Below are 19,682 nucleotides of genomic sequence, written 5' to 3'. Positions count from 1 at the left end.
CTCTAGAAATTTTGAAACTCTGAAGTTCCATATGATATATTGACACTAAAGCATACAAGTTTTCTTGTTGCTTTAATTTTCTAATACAGAAGTACATTTTATCTATAAGTTCCTAAAAATATGTACTAAAAAATGCAACAAGAAAACAGAGAAACAACAGAACTGGTATTTTCAAATGTTCTGAACTGTTTATATGAACTGTTATTTTTACCTTTTTGCCATATCCCTGTGTTATATTTGAAGTATATGTAATGCTTCTATTTAGACCCAAATCATTACCATACCAATATTCTTAGGGAATGTGTCTACCAACTCTATTGTATTGTACTCTCCCAAACATTTACTAGTGTTTTGCACACAGTAGGCACTCAATAAATACTACTGATTGATCCAGTCATTACAGAATCATAGTGTCGTAAATAACAATATTTTTATCAATGTGATCTGCTTCTCCAAACTGCAAAAACTGAATTCTTTCACATAACACACTATCTTGCAAGTCTTATCTTATATTTTTAACAATAAAATCTGTGTGATTTAAAGCAGGCCACAGACCACAATGAAATGGAATTGATGACTTTCAGAAACAATCATTTCAACTACTTTGCAGATGTGTTCTGCCTAGCAATTCTAAGAATTCTATTTTTGTCACTGTCCAGTTGAATAGACTGTTTTTAAAATGAACTACATTTAAATGTTCATGCTTTACTACTCAGAGAAGGATGCAAATACAGTAGTATAAGAAACAGAAAGAAAAGTAACAAAGCATGAGACCTTTCAAGGAAATAAACACCTTAGTTGATATCTTAACTAACACCTCTGGATCCTGTATTGATCATATGGCCAAAACTTTGAAATCCTAAATCTAAAGAAATGCATCAGCAGATCAGAAACAATTAATAAAGGATAGCTAATATGAAATCTAGCTTTGAAAATCAAATACTCCAGGAACCAGTCTGAGAATTGCAGCTGGTGATGAATATTCATTCATTAATTGCTCCATAAAAGAAAGAATTGTTTGTTCACTAGATAAAATCCAAACAGGATTCAAAGAATTCTGCATGGAAAAAACACAAACCCATAATTGTATTTCCAATGAAGATATGGGTGAGCTACCTGTGGTCAAAGCTAACAGTCATTTGACGTAAATGGGGGAAAGAAAGATGGCTAGAGTTCATTTCTCTTTCTCATTTTTCAAATTGGGAATCCAGATTATTTTTATACTACTATGTTTTACTCCTAGAGAACATACTATGGACTTAATTTAATGGCACAGAAGCCCTCAAAGCATCTTTGTTAGAGGTAATTGCTTTTAGAAGCTATGTTTTTTTCAGTAAAATTCTCCAAGTCACCTGTTGATCTTTCTTTAGGAAACAGAAACAGAAAAAAGTGCTTTTTCAAGTGTACAATGAACACTACTCCACCCCTACCCCCACGAGACAGAGAGAGAGAGAGAGAGAGAGAGAGAGAGAGAGAGAGAGAGAAAGGAAAAAGCAGTGTAATACACTTTGGCATAAGCAATTTGCCTGGAAAGGAGCAAGCAGTTGGTAGAGGAGAAATAGCATTAGCTCACCTGACCCCAGTCTCCAGTTTTCCATTTGGGGCATCTTCCTCCTCTGCACTTTCTTTGCGCATTGGGCTTAGCAAGATGTTTACAGTAATCACTTTCTAAATGGTTTCCATCTTTTGCCATGCAGTAAACATTTCGTTGTTTATGTCCCCGACCACAAGAGACAGAACACTGTAATATAAAGCAATGGCAATATTTTTAAAATCACATGGAGTTTTACAAAAACCCATTGAGAAGTAAAGATGATGTCCATCTAAAAGTCACAAATGTCCCATTTGTCAATAATCATTATGGATGCTATTATTATTATTGTATTTGTTAAATGCTTACTTGTGTCAAACACTGTTATAAACACTGGGCTCGATACAAGTTAATCGCATTTGCATTGTTTGTCATCTCACATCTAACAATGTGTGCTGAATACACACCCACACATGCACAAATACACATACACACAAATCTATAACCCACAAATCAATGGAAAAATATTGATCATCTAGACTTTTCTAGGTTAAGCATAAAAATGGAATGTGTTGGTCTGATACAGAGACATAAATCAAGCCTGTCCAATGTGGAGATCGGTATGAATCAGAAATGAAAATTTCCTTTACACAAGTCTAACTACCTATCATGACATTTTTCAAATGAAAGTTTCCACTTTCAAGAGATTCTTGTAGTAGATATTATATGCAGTAGTAAATAAAAATGTTTGCCATTTCTTAATTAGGTTTTTTAAAGAATTTGCAGCCATCAGACAAAGGATAAGCATCTCTCTGTATTCTGACATTCATATAAAAGAAAACAAGGAGGTAGAATAATAAGAATTAAAGGGCAAGTCAGCAGGTAGGTAAGTGCCAAACTTTGTAGTGAAGCAACTAATTTCAACCTTTCTATGCAAGTTCACTGAACTGCTTTAAATGTGACCATGTCTGACATCCAGACCCTGAGTGACTTTACTTTGATTTCAGATTAGGTTACTCTGAAAGATTTAGAAATCAAAAGGCCGCTGGATTCATGACAAGAATTTCATATGACAGCTTCTTGTAGAACAAGCTTCTTACAGAGATTAACATACTGAGGTACTTTTACTTCCATTTCTCTTTTGTTGGTTTATATTTTCAGTGTGAGCACTTGTTTCTCAATATGTAATTATCTATCTTCCTTTTTAGAGTGAAATGAATAAAAGAAGAGAACATGAAAATGCTGCCTGATCAATTTCAAGATTCTCTGTTCCCTTGAGTTTTTCTCCAGTAGTTCCTGTTCTTTTGTTAAGCTAAAGTTTAAAAAATACTCCCATTTTACTTGTTGATAAATATCTTGTGATGCATTAATTGAAACATTATACCAAAGACACTGAAAGTTTTGTGGCAGATTAAAATATTGTTTTTTTATAAAATATTTCTCAATTGCAGAAGTTTAAAAATCTAAATCTCAATTAATATGAATTTTTACCTTTTATTTTCTCAGGTCAAGTCATCGTTCTCTTCTTGGCTGCCTCTTTTGATGTTATAAACTTGGGTCATTTTACATCTCAAGGCATTTTACAATACCAGTACTGCAGTCTTTTCTCACAGTCAGCACTAACATCTCATGCCAAACACAGGGTATTGGCTTAGCAACCTGCAAGTTTTAACTCCCAAAATTCCTGGAGTTAAAACTTCTCTAATTTACTGAGATAAAATTCAACAAAATACTTATTTTTTAAACCATATTTTCTCTAACAGGAACTAACTCTTCAAAGCATGGCCATCAATTCCATTGACTGTTGAGATTAAGACTAGGAAAAGGTTAGGGAAGTGAACCAGGAATTTAGAAAAAGTAAAGTAGTAATTTTAGCTGAGAAGCTGCCAACATTAGCAGCTTGATATCATTTTGAGATGAGGTCAATGTCCACTAAACTAGCTAAAAGCAGAAAGAAACTGCTTAGCCCAACATCATATTAATGGATGATTAAATGATTGAATTTGAAATAATTCATTCACAAAATCTTCTTCACCTAGAATAAATTGGACTCAGGCCAAAAAGAATGTCTATCCATCTATAAGATCTTCATTTCCACCTCCTTTAAGCAGACCTCTCAATTTAAAGGGCCAGCCACAGAGAATACCATCCATAATAATAGTATTGATGGCAATAACAATGTTATATATACTCAAGCCGAATTGAAGGAACAAAAACCAAACACTGGTAAAAAAAATTCTAAAATTTAGTTTCAGTATATCTAGTCCATTTCTAAGTGCATGTGTCTCATTATTCATTATTTTTCCAGAATATAATTTGACTTGATAAATAAAAAGTATACTTAAGCATAAGCAAGACCTGTTGCACTTATATTTAGTGGACTAATTTTTGTTCAGTAAGAATTCTTAAAATATGGGACCTGACAAGAAACACTACTGCGCTCTCACTTTTTAAAGAATAGATGAGGACAGCTGTTTGTAGATATTTGGTGACCTAATTTGTTTTAATGAGATTCACTGTACATTTTTAGAAAATACCACCACCAAAATGAAAACTGAAATAAAAAATAAGGAAGAATTTGGAGAAATTTTATCAATCATTTCCAATACTTTCATAATTATGGGATTTGCTGTTTTTTACACTTACATAGCCAAATTGACAACCAATTTAGCCTGTTACTTAGATTGTTATATATTAGAAAAATAAATTGTTGGATTGCTATATTTTTTTCTTCTATTCCAGCAACTAATAGCTTCACAGTTTGCCAATATAACTCTAAATATTTTCCAACTCTATAACACTATCATCTTAAAATCATCATTTTTTTCTTTGTCAGTCACAATTCCCAAATGATGCAATCCCTGCCCAAAATCATTTAAAAGAAGTCAAGGTCATTGGAAAAAATGTCTGTCTTTTGTACTTATGTTTATTTGAAGAAGTTCAAAGGAAAGGGTGGAATTTAGAGTCTCTCAGACCCTGCAATAACATTTCATGCTAACTAACTATGCTAACTAACTAAGTGTAAGAAATGCTTGCCTTCAAACACAGCTAAAAGCCAGTGGGATTCAAGACTAGATTTGGGACCAGTTTGGATATGAATCAACTCCACATCTTTCATTATTGTGAATGGAAATTCCCAAGTTAGGTTACTTTCAAGGATTAGGGCTTCAACAGAAGGATCTAGTGTACTTTTGGCCCCCACAAGCTCCTTCACTGATACTTTTCAGTATGTTATGTTTCACATTAGCGTAGGACAGAATCATGAGGCATGGGTCATGAGATGAAAAAGCTGATCTAATAATATCCTTCATGGACAAGAAAGATGGAGGTTGCTGCCCAACTGATCCTTCAATGAGAAGAACAGAAAGCTTAATTTGCATCACGAAGAGGAGAAATGAGCTACAGGAGAACTTCAAGGCTACAAAGGTTATCAATCACTAAAGTAGGTTATACTTGTTATGTTAAAAATATGGCATTTAGCCATCTCTCTCATATAGTTCAGAAGCAGTCATATCCTGAGGAAAACTAGTGGGCTAGATGACTAAATCATGAAAAAAAAATAGTTCAATTTTTTAAATAAATGTTAATTTTAATTTCATATCATAAGGCAAAGCTTTTATGAGTCCCATCATAAAACTAACCCAGCATTCATGATCTTCATCAAATAAATATAATAGCAAAAGAGATTATGATTTGAACAAATGATCCATTAGGACTGTTAACATTTATGATAACTTCTGAAGCGAATATCATTGGTTATATAAGTGGTCCTCAACTTAGGATGTTTTGAGACATGATGAACAGAATTTACAACATTTAGAATCTCACACCCTGATTCAGTTTTACTACCTTAGTCTTGTTTGTGGCATTAGATCCAGAGGGGCCTGCGTGGGAGTAAAAGGGAACTCATGGGGGCTGCAGAGAATTTGTTAAGATCTTACTAGGTGCCAATAATGTACTAAGTGCTGGGGCAGATAGAAAGTAATCACTTCAAATATAGTCCAAGAAAGTGGGAAACCATTTTTAAAAGTCACCATGGTGGGAGGGAAAGGGATGAGAAGTTTAAAGACAAGCAGGGGAAGTGAAGAGAGAAAGCCCAGGGAGAGAGGGAGTAATTACCTGTTAGAATCACCAGGGAGGATCAACACATCCATTTTACATTAGAAGAAGCAAAAGTCAATAAACCAATGGTACTTATTGAGTGCTTACTGTGTGCAGAGAACTGTACTAAGTGCTTGGGAAAGTACACTTCGACGGACTTGGGAGGTGCAATCCCTGCCCAAAAGTAGTTTACAGTCTATGGGGGAGACAGACATGAAAATAAATTATGGATAGAGGAAATTAGTAGAGTATAAGGATATTTACATAAATGCTGTGGGGATATCAAAGTGCTTAAGGGGTACACAGCCAAGTGCATAGTTAGCACAGAGGGGAGGGTGAGTAGGGGAAATAAAGGGCTTAGTCTTGGAAGGCCTCTTGGAGAACATGTGATTTTAGGGAGGTTTTGAAGGGATTTGGGGTGGAGGGGATGAGAGAAGAGTGGTGGACTGGTAGATATGAAGAGAGGGAGTTCCAGGACTGAGGGAGGACTTGGGCAGGGAGATGGCAGCAGAACCGACGAGCTTTAGGTACAGGAAATGGTTGGTGTTAGAGGAGCAGAGCGTGCAGGTTGGGTTATTTCTCTGTCTCAATATAAATACATTAATGCAGCTATATTACTCATCCACTGAACACACAAGTCTAGGTAGTTCAGGACCCAACCCCCAGTTTATAATATTGTTCTTACTCATTCATTCATTCATTCAGTCATGTTTATTGAGTGCTTACTGTGTGCAGAGCACTGTACTAAGTGCTTGGAAAGTACAATTCAGCAACAGAAACAATCCCTGCCCACAATGGGCTCACAGTCTAGAAGGGGGGAGACAGACGTCAAAACAAGCAAATAGGAATCAGTAGCATCATTATAAATAAATAGAATTATAGATATATGCACATCATTAATGAGAAAATTGGTTCAAATTTATAATATTTCAACTGAAGACACAGGAACCAATTTATGGAACAGGAAGCACAGTTTATGGCATGAACCACTAGAGGACCTCTGAGGCATTGTTAAAATGGAAATCGGGTAGGATGAGAGTTAAAAGTATACTTGGGACTATGAGAGAATTTTTACCTATGTGAGATTTTGGCCTACGAATCCCATTCTTACACTTTGGCAACCCTGGCTCCAGGATTCCCAGATCAGCTTTAACAATGGCACAGGGAATGTGTGTGTGCGCTCCTCTTCACTCCATTCTTACTGCACTTTTGGTCTTCCAACCCTTTTCGGATTAATTTCTTAATATAAGATATTCCATGTTTTATGTTCTATATACAGCACCAAAGTTTTGTGAGGGGAAAAGGGCAAAAAAGGGCAAAAAAAATCTCTAACAAATGGAGAAATAATCTGAGTAGAGGATGCTTCCTAGAATTGAAGCAGGCCAAATTTCTTAGGGCAGCATGTTAATTCTTGCTTCAGTGTGCTAATTATTGCTCTGGGAATGAGGACACTAATACCAAAATGTCTGGCCTACCCCCAGGAAGTAGTTTACAGTTGAGAAAAAGTAACTCAAGTGAAAAGTAACGTCATCACTAAACTTGAGCAAAATTATCACTAATCTAAAAAAAAGTAAAACAATTTAAACAGGAAATTTGACATGTCATATAATCACACTCACCGATTCACAGTCAGCTTTCCTAGCATACTGGGATTAAGATTTTGAGTGAACATGCTTGAAGGAAATTCACAATGTAATACCAATACAGCGACCAATGGGGCAATGTGATTAAGTGCTTTAAAGCCAATGGTGAGGAGTTTTTGCTTGATGTGGAGATGGATGAGCAACCACTGGAGTTTCTTGAGGAGTGGAGAAACATGGTCTGAACATTTTTGAAGGAAAATGATTCAGGCAGCAGAATGGAGTATGGACTGGAGTGGAAAGAGAAAGGAGGCAGGGAGGTTAGCAAAGAGGCTGACACAATAATCAAAGCAGGATAGGATAAATACCTGCATTAATGTGGTAGAGTTTGGAGGGAGAGGAAGGGGCAGATTTTGTCGATGTTTTGAAGGTAGAACTGACAGGATTTAGTGATGGCTTGAATATGTGGGTGGAATGAGAGAAAGGAGTCAAGGATAATACCAAGGTTATGAGCTTGTGAGACAGGAAGTATGGTGGTGCCGACAATAGTGATGAGAAATTGAGCAGGATGACAGGGTTTGGGTGGGAAGATACAAAGTTCAATTTTAGCCATATTAAGCTTGAGCTGATGGGAGGACATCCAAGTAGAGATGTCTTGAAGGCAGGAGGAAATGAGAGACTGCAGAGAGGGAGAGAGATCAGGGCTGGAGATGTAGATTTGGGTGTCATCAGCATAGAGGTTATAGTTGAAGCTGTGTGAGTGAAAGAGTTTTCCAAGAGAGTGGATATAGATGAAGACAAGAAGGGGACCCAGAACTGAACCTTGACACCCACAGTTAGTGGATGGGAGGCAGAGGAGGAGCCCACAAAAGAGACTGAGAATGAACAGCCAGAGAGATAGAAGGAGAACCAGGACAGGACAGTGTCAGTGAAGCCGAGTTAATGCTTCCAGGAGAAGGGACTGATCGACAGTGTCAAAGGCAGCTGAGAGGTTGAGGAGGTTTAGGATGGAGTAGAGGCCATTGGATTTGGCAAGAAGGCCATTGGTGACCTTTGTGAGATGGTGGTTTCTGTGGAATGAAGGGGACAGAAGCCAGATTGGAGGGGGTCAAAGAGAGAATTGGAGGAAAGGAACTTGAGTCAGCGAGTGTAGACAGCTCACTCAAGGATTTTGGAAAGGAATGATAGGAAGAAGATGGGGCAATAACTGGAGGGAGCGGTGGGGCCAAGGAGGATTTTTTTAAGGATGGGCATGTTTCAAGGTAGTGGGAAAGAAGCCATTGGAGAGTGAACAATTGAAGATGGAAGTTAGGGAGGGAAGAAGGAAGGGGCAAGTGTTTTAATGACATACAAAGGAATGGGGTCGGATGCACAGGTTGGGGGGTGGATTTTGAGAGAAGGCAGGAGATTCACTCTATAGATAGTGCTGGGAAAGATGGGAGAGTTGAAAAAGGGGCAGCAGAGTGAGTACAGGTATTGGATCCTCATTTTGCAGATGAGAGAACTGAGCACAGAGACTAAGCAACTTGCCCAGATAATAGAGAGAAAAAAATAGAGAGAACAAAAGGAGTGGAGAGAGAGAATCTCAGAGAGAGAAACACTGCAACAAATCCTCACAAGCTTTTCTTTACTTGAGTCAATGTCTGTTTGTATTCATGGGACCGTCTTGGGTACGTCATGAAACCAAGGAAGCAGAAACATAAAGGATAGTTTGTTGATTTATGTCAGCCCACAGATTCTAAAATTAAAAGTCTTTACTCAATGACATCAATGCAAGCCTGAGGGAGAGTTGGTAAATCAACTTTTTAGCCATGTAAACACTCACATAACTATGCCTTTTCCAAACATCTTAGTAAAAACTAGAAAATATAAATGTTATATATTCCTCCTGGAGCCTCACATCCCTCTTTAGGTCATTAATTATTAACATTGTGCCTCTTGTCATAGAGAAATGTTGAAAGAAAAGAATGCCATTATAACTACAGACCTACCCATTATTTCCTGCTCTCAAATAGTTCCTAAAGAACCATTCATATCTCTAGATTGTTTAAAAAAATTCTGATTAGAAGCCATTAACTGTGATAACCATCAACAAATACATATTTATTTAGTGCCCAAGTATGGATGGCGCCGGACTTGATGCTATAAAAATGCTTTTTAGAAAAGAATCTCATAAAAGTTCTCCAAATGGGTATGTTGGTGCATCTCTTTGCATATGTGATTGAGAAGGCTTGTCTGAGCGTATTTTTCATGTGAAATGCCTGAATTTCTACATTTACTACTGGGGAAACCCCTTCCTGGGAATAAATGGACCAGATCTAGAACAGTTCATTCATTCATTCAATCGCATTTATCGAGTGCTTACTGTGTACAGAGCACTGTACTAAGCGCTTGGGAAGTACAAGTTGGCAACATATAGAGACGGTCCCTACCCAACAGTGGGCTCACAGTCTAGAAGGGGGAGACAGACAACAAAACAAGACATATTAACAAAATAAAATACAATAGTAAATATGTACAAGTACAATAAATAGAGTAATAAATATGTACAAACATATATACAGGTGCTGAGGGGAGGGGAAGGAGGTAAGGCAGGGGGATGGGGAGGGGGAGGAGGGGGAGAGGAAGGAGGGGGCTCAATCTGGGAAGGCCTCCTGGAGGAGGTGAGCTCTCAGTAGGGCTTTGAAGGGAGGAAGAGAGCTAGCTTGGTGGATGTGAGGAGGGAGGGCATTCCAGGCTAGGGGGAGGACATGGGCCGGGGGTCGACAGAGGGACAGGTGAGAACGAGGTACAGTGAGGAGGTTAGTGGCAGAGGAGCAGAAGGTGCGGACTGGGCTGTAGAAGGAAAGAACGGAGGTGAGGTAGGAGGGGTCGAGGTGATGGAGAGCCTTGAAGCCAAGAGTGAGGAGTTTTTCCCTGATAAGTAGGTTGATTGGTAGCCACTGGAGATTTTTGAGGAGGGGAGTAACATGCCCAGAGTGTTTCTGCACAAAGATGATCCAGGCAGCAGCGTAAAGTATAGATTGAAGTGGGGAGAGACAGGAGGATGGGAGATCAGAGAGGAGGCTGATGCAGTAATCCAGTTGGGATAGGATGAGAGATTGAACCAGCAGGATAGTGGTTTGGATGGAGAGGAAAGGGCGGATCTTGGCGATGTTGCGGAGGTGAGGCCGGCAGGTTTTGGTGATGGATTGGATGTAAGGGGTAAACGAGAGAGCGGAGTCGAGGATGACACCAAGGTTGCGGGCTTGTGAGACAGGAAGGATGGTAGTGCTGTCAACAATGATGGGAAAGTCAGGGAGAGGGCAGGGTTTGGGAGGAAAGATAAGGAGTTCAGTCTTGGACATACTGAGTTTTAGTTGGCGGGCAGACATCCAGATGGAGATGTCTTGAAGGCAGGAGGATACATGAGCCTGAAGGGAGGGAGAGAGAGCAGGGGCAGAGATGTAGATTTGGGTGTCATCAGCGTAGAGATGATAGTTGAAGCCACTGGAGCAAATGAGTTCACCAAGGGAGTGAGTGTAGATAGAGAACAGAAGGTGATATGATAGTATGTTGTTTACAATATTTAATCAGTTCAAACACATTATTCCTGCATCATTATATTCATCACCTCTGTTGTATTTATCTACTGGTGTGTCCCAAATTTCCTAAATGTTCTGTAGATGTTCCTTCAAACAATCCATGATATTTATTGAGCACTTACTCTGTGCAGAGCACTGTACTAAGTACTTGGGAGAGTACAAAATAACAGACGATAGACACATTTCCTGATCACAAGGAGCTTACAGTCTAGAGGGGGAGAAAGACATTATTAGAAATAAATAAAGTATGGATAAGTACATAAGTTATAGACTGTGAGGCCATTGTTGGGTAGGGACCATCTCCATATGTTGCTGATTTGTGCTTCCCAAGTGCTTAGTACAGTGCTCTGCACACAGTAAGCACTCAATAAATATGATTGAATGAATGAATGAATACTGTGGGGCTGAGAGTGGGGGCAGAGTACGTGTCTACTAACTCTACTGTATACTCTGCCAAGTAATAATAATAATAATAATAATAATAATAATGGCATTTATTAAGCGCTTACTATGTGCAAAGCACTGTTCTAAGCGCTGGGGAGGTTACAAGGTGATCAGGTTGTCCCACGTGGGGCTCACAGTGTTAATCCCCATTTTACAGATGAGGTAACTGAGGCACAGAGAAGTTATGTGACTTGCCCAAAGTCACATGGCTGACAATTGGCAGACCGGGATTTGAACCCATGACCTCTGACTCCAAAGCCCATGCTCTTTCCACTGAGCCACGCTTACAGTGCTCTGCACACAGTAAGTGTGAATAAATACTATTAATTGATAGAGTGATTGGAAGGTATTTGTGTAAATGGACCAGTGACTTTAATACACAATTCATACCACAGGTTAGATACATATTTTTGAGGCTGGATGGAGACTAAAATACTTTAAAAAATCAGAAAAAAGATTGATTTTAGTTATTACTGAATCAGACACATATCCTTTATTTGTGGGTTTGCAGAATGAGATTTCAAAGATGATGGATTCACCTTTTAATTATGCAGGAACTAATTTTCAAATTTGTGGATTACTTAGTATTGGACTTCCAAGTTCTTTAAAATGTCTCAAATTTTGATTCCAAGTCACAAAACTGTAATTACTCTCCATGTAAAATCTGTCCTTGCCTCTCCATCCAAACTACTACCATGTTAATCCAAGCATTTATCCTATCCCGCCTTGATTACTGCATCCCGCCTATCCTCCTTCTTTCTGACCTCCCTGCCTCCTGTCTCTTCCCACTCCAGTCCATTCTTCACTCTATTGCCTGAATCATTTGTCTACAGTACTATTCAGTCCACGTTTCCCTACTCCTCAAGAACCTCCAGTGGTTGCCCATCCAACTCCACATCAAACAGAAACTCCTTACCATAGGCTTTAAAACGCTCAATCACTTTGCCCCCTCATACCTTACCTTAATGATTTTCTACTACAACCCAGGCAGCAAACTTCATTCTTCTAATGCCAACCTACTCAGTATACCTCCATCTCATCTATCTCACCACTGACCTCTCGTCCACATCCTGCCTCTGGCCTGGAATGCCGTCTCTTCACACAGATGATCATGGTCCCCAACTTCAAAGCCTTTTAGAAGGCACATGTTCTCCAAGAGGCCTTCCCTGATTAAGCCCTCATTTCCTTTTCTCCCACTCATTTCTATGTTGTCTTTGCACTTGGATTTGCACCCTTTATTCACCCCTCCCTCAGCCCCAGAGCACGTATGCGCATATCTGTAATTTATTTATTTATATTTACGTCTATCTACCCCTCTAATCTGTGAGCTCATTGTGGGCAGGGAATGTGTCTACCAACCATTTTGTACTGTACTCTCCTAAGCGCTTAGTACAGTGCTTCCACACAGTAACCGCTCAGTAAATACAATTGATTGATTGACTGATCATTAAAAGAGTTACTGGGAGAGGAACCTGAAAAAAAGCTCTGGTACCTCCAGATATTTTTTCAAATACAGAAGTTTAGTTGAATGCAAAGGGAATGAAAAAGGGGGAAAGCTGAACCAGATTTAATTGCTAACACCCATAGAGATGTAGTCTTCAATACACATACATAAAAGAATTCAGGTAAATTTCCTTTGATATCCAACATTTTGAGCTTATGTATTCATAGGCTGCATCCCAGCTGAAAATTGAAATTCAAGTGCTGCAGATAGACCAGCATGGCATACTACAATCAAGAAAGAAGTGATTCCTTTTGATTAGAAGCTATGGAAGGAATGAGAAAAAGGCGAAAGCAACGTAGCCTAGTGGAAAGTCATTCAACTTCTCTGTGCCTCAGTTACCTCATCTGTCAAATGGGATTAAGACTGTGAACCCCATGTGGGACATGGACTGTGTCCAACCTGATTAAATTGTATCTACCCAAATGCTTAGAAAATTGCCTGGCACACGTGAGCCCGTTGTTGTATAGTGACCGTCTCCATATGTTGCCAACTTGTACTTCCCAAGCGCTTAGTACAGTGTTCTGCACACAGTAAGTGCGCAATAAATACGATTGAATGAATGAATTAATATAGAAAAGAGAAAGTAAAAACAGTGATATGTCAGCACAATAAGGGACACCCTCCGTGTATGCAATATGCAGCTGAGAATGAGGGTCCAGCACATGCATCAGTTGATGAATTTCACTGTCAATATTGTCAACTTCGAGTATGAAAGAAATTCATATACCTTTCCACTTTCCCTCCCTTCGGTCTCTTCCTGCTGGTCTCTGGTCCCATATGGTGTCCTGTCACTTATGCCTGGACAAGTTATCATAAGGGACAGTATATTTTACCAAAGTTATCAGAATGTGCCTTAGAAGGCAAGAATAGACCGAGTCAGTCCTGAATTGAAAACTTCAATCCGACTGCTGATTGGTTCACCTTCCTCGATGATTCTGGAAAATTTGGCCTCTGATTTGTGGGGGCCTTCAATCCCTGGATTTAGGCATGGTACACATATGTTTGCTATTTCCTCTTTAGTCACTTGGCTCCAATAAATACAATAAATTCATTTGCATTTGCATGGCCCTTCAGTCCCTTGGCTTCAACACGAGCTTAAACATTGTCACAGTAGGCTCAGGCAACATCCAGGCACTATTTATTCACTATCTCCTTCCCCTCACCTGCTTTTTGATCATCCTACTACTTTTTGCCCTTATTCCAGAGGTGAGGAAGAACAGAGAGAAAAGATGACACTTGTTAGAACACTGGTGAACAGTTTGGCAAGGAGATGGTTAAACCAGCCAAAATTAGGGGTTCAGATCATTTATTTATTTCAATTGTCCACGTTTTGAGAGTTATATGCATTTGGTATGAGTTTTTAGACGCTATCTAAAGCATTTAGTCTTATATACTTGAACTTCCCAAGCGCTTAGTACAGTGCTCTGCACATAGTAAGCTCTCATAAATACGATTGAATGAATGAATGAATATTCTAAATAGACCAACACAACAAACCAATACAAGAATCTTCTCATGAAGTATAAAGCAGAAGCTAAGTCATCTGTTTATATCAGATTTTCTACATGAATGTACCAATGAACAGCATCAAATAGGACTACCAAGTAGGAAAATTTGTTACTTTTAGCAGTTGTATCTCTAACTGTTGATACCTCCACATACTGCACATTTCTGGAGAGAATTTCTTAGTTTCTCCAGTGATGTTACATTTAAATGGACTTCGGAAAACTTGCCAGATGGAGAAAGTCAGAGTGAAAACTGAAATTAGAACATGAAGGAAATAGAAAAGGATGATAGACTCAAATAGGAAGGGATAAGTATATTCTGTTATAATATAAAACTTTAGGGATAAAATATACCAAAAAACCTATCAAACCAGCTTTCTTCCTATTAAAACTTTAAAGTTAAATATTGACCTGTTGTCCATTCAAGCTGAACCCAGATTATTTATATCTGAGAGAGAGAGAGAGAGAGAGAGAGAGAGAGAGAGAGAGAGAGAGAGAGAGAGCGCTTTAAAAGAACTGTACAACCATGTCTACACTACAGAAACCTTGGAGGATTTAGGAATTCTGAAAATTAAGCAATTCCCAGAATTCATTTGCATTTCTATGGTCCAAATATCATCTATTTACCAGCAAGTTACCAAAACAACAATACTTTTTTTTTAACCATATGTCCTTATCCTTAAGTAATGTAATTTAATTATATGGGTATTTGCCTTAAACTAAATCTTTCCCAATCCAAACAAGATAAGTATTATCTGTCTAGTAAAAAAATTATCAATCTATTTTTATAGTATAAAGGATAGCACATGTCCTAAAGTATGTCATTTTGATAGTAGTTACTTTAAAACATTCATATTTATTGCTATAAAACTTGGTTAAAATGTAATGTTGCATTTCCATATAGGACACAATTAAAAATTCAACATAGTATTATGTTTTCAGATTCTATAAGATACTTTTAACTTTAAGAATATACCTATGACTCTAAGTTTTTAGTAACCGTGGCAGAATGATAAGCACAGACTGAATCCTTCTTTGAATTGGACACCATAATGTTTTCTCTAGTATTTAAGATCCATCAAAAACTATCTAAGGCTCAAGGCAACACACAGGCTCTGGATTTCAATTCTTTCCTATACTGATAGATTTCTTCTTAAAATTGCAAGGCCATATAGTAACTAGAATGTTTATGGAGCCTCTTACAGGGAGGATTTAACCATAAAAGGAGAAATTGAGATTGATTTCCTTCCTTTTGCCAAAAGAGCTATGATCTGCAATGCACCATATACCTCTGCTACCATGAACTGCTAAGAATATTTAGGGTGCAGTTTCTTAGATACCATCATTAGATCCCAAAGATCAAAGAACGCAATGTTTATTGAATTGGTTTGAATCATTTTTTTTAATGATATTTGTTAAGCACTTACAGGTGTTGTACTAAACAGTGAGATAGATACTAGCTAATCAGGTTGGGCACAGTCCATGTCCCACATGGGGCTCACAGTCTTAACCCCTTACAGATGAAGTTACTGAGGCCCAGAAAAATGAAGTGATTTGCCCTAGGTCAAGTGGCAGAGTCAGGATTAGAAACCAGGTCCTCTTTCTTAGGGTGAACAGGTGTAATAAAAAATGGGGCCAAAAATACTGCTCCTCTAGAAAAAAGTTTTCAAGGCATTGGTTAACACACACTAAAATGCATGATGACACCACAAAATTGGGACTGTTGATCAATCACCTCAATCTTGTATCTTCACTATGAGCTATTGTACAAATTCAAAATGAATAATTTTAACTGAGCACTGTTCCCAATATTATGTTTATACTTCCCCTGCTCTAAAGGATCTTACTGTTTTAAAGAGGCAGAGGGTATGAATACAGATAAGTACTTCCTATTATCATCTCTACCTTTATTAAATGGGCTTGATTTTCACATATTTTAAAGACTTATTGAGATACCGGGATAAAATATTAGAAAAGAGGATAACTCCTTAAAAAAAGGGTAGCAAAATTTGGTGGCTGAGTACCAGGTAAAGTGAATACTAAAACTGGCACTGCCATTTTCCTTAATATAAGAAAGTGGTGGCAAAAGAATCTAACTTCACGTTCTAAGGATAATCTCTATAAAAAGCAGCCTGAACACAAACCTTCTATCAACCTTCAGAAAAAAAATCCCCAGGGTTATTTGCCACAAAACTTGAAAGTCATCTTCACATAACAACCACTAGAGTGAAAAATCACTTTATTAGAAATGTGCTATAATCCTTCCTTCTCATAAGATAAATCCTCACTGTTTCTCAAATTTCCAGAAGGGAAATCAATATGTCAGTGAGTGTACAACACAGAAATGTACATTTTAAATATGATCAAAACTATATGTGGGTTTAGAAATCCACAGCCTAGACAGTCATTTTTAAGATTCTTACATTTTCCAATTCAACCTTGAAAATCATATTTAGATTTTGTTGACCTTGATAGTTTCCTGCAATTTAACATACTGTTAAATTACTGAATGTGAAATCCAAGTTGGAAGTGGTGATTCCCAATATACAAATAGTAACAACTGTTCCCTTCCCTATATTCCCCTCTCGCTTTCCTAGGGAGCATCAATGAATCAGTAGAATTTGTTGAGCACCTTTTGTGTGCAGAGCACTGTACTAAGTGCTTGGGAAAATGCAATGCAGAAGAGTTGGTTGACATGTTCCCTGACCACAGTGAGCTAACAGTCTAGAGGCGGATAGAGACATTAATGTAAATAAATAATCCATAATCTATAATTTATAGATATGTGCATAAGTGCTGTGGGGCTGAGAATGGGTTGAATATCAAATGCTGAAAGATCACCACCTAATGGAAAAATAATTAGTATGATAATAGGTCAAGTCTATCATTATTATTATTATCATTTGGTTGTTAGAGCAACTCAAATAATATCATATCCAGTTGTTAGAGCAACTCAAATAATATCATATCCATATGCCTTTCAAGGACATCACTGCCATAATTATCTGGTAAGAGAGGTATTTTAAAGCTCTGCATAATTTACTTTCAACTGTAAAAGAAATGATAAAATCCTATGGGTTCCATGCTGGACCCTGACCTCCTTCGCAGGGAATCAAAGACACTACTTTTTATTTTTGAGATTTATGTCAGAAGCTGAGTGAAAAGCACAATTTCCCTGGGGAAACGGAAAGAAAATTGATATTGTTCACATTGGCCATAGGGGAAAAGAGCTTTAAATGAAGTTATTTTGTGGCGGATGACCTACATCTTCGGCAACAATTACTTTTTAATTTGGATGAAACTGCAATTGGAGAGGGAATAAAACAAACTCCTGAAAATATAACCAATTTTAAAAATCTAAATGGTATTCTTCCTGCCATGAGAAAACCCACTTCTGGAATCTCCAAAATACAGAACTAACTTTTAGGCTCTTAGGAAGATGCTCTTTGTAGTCTGGTACTTTCTGCTTGCCAGAAAATATAAAATGGTAAACAGAAATCATGGCTTCAGTTTTTAATAACTCCATTTCACACAAAACACTATCATGTATCATTATATTTCACAACACACCTTATCACCAAAATCTGCAAATCATCCAGTAAAATAATCTGTAAAAAATTATCATCCTCATCATACATGTATCTACATTATAAAGAATAAATTCAGATGTTAAATTTTTCATCTTGAGTCCTCCTTGGTCTTCAAATATTTAAAAAATCCCCCAAATACCATTTATTTCATGTTCAATATAACATGATTGCTTCATTTTTTCTCATTGTTTTTCAAGAACCACTTCTCACTCAATGCATAGACTCAGCAATACCTCTCTTCTCAGCTCTGAGGAGCTTTTTTTGGGAGCAGAATAAAAAAAAATAGGTCCAGGAGAACAGTGAGATGCTAAAAGTAGTTAGAATATATGAGAATAGAAATTTTGGAGTCCTATTAATGAATTCTAGTAATAAATCCCCAAACTCTTTGAAATAAAATAAGTGTATGAAGTTTGTTAAGGCACTAGACTGAAACTCTGGTAAAAGCAGTGGGGATAGAGCATGGGCCTGGAAGTCAAAAGGACCTGGGTTCTAATCCTGTTTCTGCCACTTGTCTGCTGTGTGACCTTGGACAAATCACTTCACTTCTCTGTGTCTCAGTTACCTCATCTGTAAAATGTGGATTAACATTCTGACGTGAAGCATGGACTGTGTCCAATCTGATTAGCTTGTATCTACTCCAGCTCTTAGGATAGTGCATGGCACATAGCAATTACTTAACAAATACCATAGAAAAGAGATAAGTGCATTTAGTCAAACAGTGGCATTTATTGGCATTTACTGTGTGCAGAGCATTGTAGTATGCACTTGGGAAAGTATATGACAGTTTTTATACTAAAGCACTATGATATAGTGAGACTTATTATATTGTTGGCCAATATAATGGGGAGAGTCCCATCTCACAGCCATACATGATGCTAGGGAATCCCTGATACTTGCAGAAATGGGGAATGATATTTTCTGTACCCTCAGCCTCATGGGAGCTTAGGGAAAAGGGAATCTTCATCTTGTAACTCCGTGGGGTGTTGTGATGGACAAGTGACATTCCCTAGTACTATATGGTGCTAAATTTTTTTTGTGGGGGGCGGTTTGGAGTCCTGAATTGGGCTCTATGATATAAGACTAAATGCTTAGCGCTGCTGTACTCTCTCCCAAGCACTTAGTGGTGTTTATTGAGTACTTACTTTGGGCAGAGCACTGTACTAAGTTGATTGACAGATGGACCACTATAGTGGGGATCTCTCTGAAACACTTTGAATTTTTATGGCTGTAGTTGAAAGCAGTTCTCTTACAAAAATCAAACAGCCAGAGGAACTATATTCAGAATTTACTTCAGTTAAATGATCTCTAACAGTGAATATTATCTAACTGGAAATTCAGGGTTAGTTGACTTTGTAAATCAACTTCTAGACTGTGAGCCCGTTGTTGGGTAGGAACTGTCTCTATGTTGCCAAATTGTACTTTCCAAGTGCTTAGTAAAGTGCTCTGCACACAGTAAGCGCTCAATAAATACGATTGGATGAATGAATGAATGAATGAAAGTCCAAAGTGGAATAGGGACTTTTTCTGATCTGATCATCTTGTATCTATCCCAGAATTTAGCACAGCACTGGACACCTAGTGAGTGGTCTTAATAAATACCATAATTAACATACGGAGAGAGAGAGACAGCAAGAAGTGAGAGAGTTTGAGAGAGAGAAGTGTGGTCCTACATACTTGATGAAAATACAGGGATATAAAAATGTCCAAACCCCTAAATCATCAGGAGGAGTAAATATATATTGGTTACTAAAAAACAGATTTATTAAATGTCATATTATTAAGAAACTTGCTTCAAGTTTTTTTTTAATAACATATCTCAATAGCTAATAATTCACCCACACAG

General features: G+C 37.8%; 1 protein-coding gene across 1 annotated transcript in view; it reads right to left on the bottom strand.

The window, feature by feature from the left end:
* Positions 1 to 19,682, bottom strand: part of ADAMTS9 (ADAM metallopeptidase with thrombospondin type 1 motif 9) — a 180,059-nt gene that overhangs the window by 41,982 nt on the left and 118,395 nt on the right. Inside the window, exon 29 of the mRNA XM_038772003.1 lies at positions 1,574 to 1,741. Coding sequence (XP_038627931.1) covers positions 1,574 to 1,741 — 168 coding nt within the window. The remainder of the gene's footprint in view (positions 1 to 1,573; positions 1,742 to 19,682) is intronic.

The sequence above is a fragment of the Tachyglossus aculeatus genome, chromosome X1 (genome assembly GCF_015852505.1).
Source record: "Tachyglossus aculeatus isolate mTacAcu1 chromosome X1, mTacAcu1.pri, whole genome shotgun sequence".
Classification (NCBI taxonomy): domain Eukaryota; kingdom Metazoa; phylum Chordata; class Mammalia; order Monotremata; family Tachyglossidae; genus Tachyglossus; species Tachyglossus aculeatus.
This window is presented reverse-complemented; position numbering and strand designations above follow the sequence as displayed.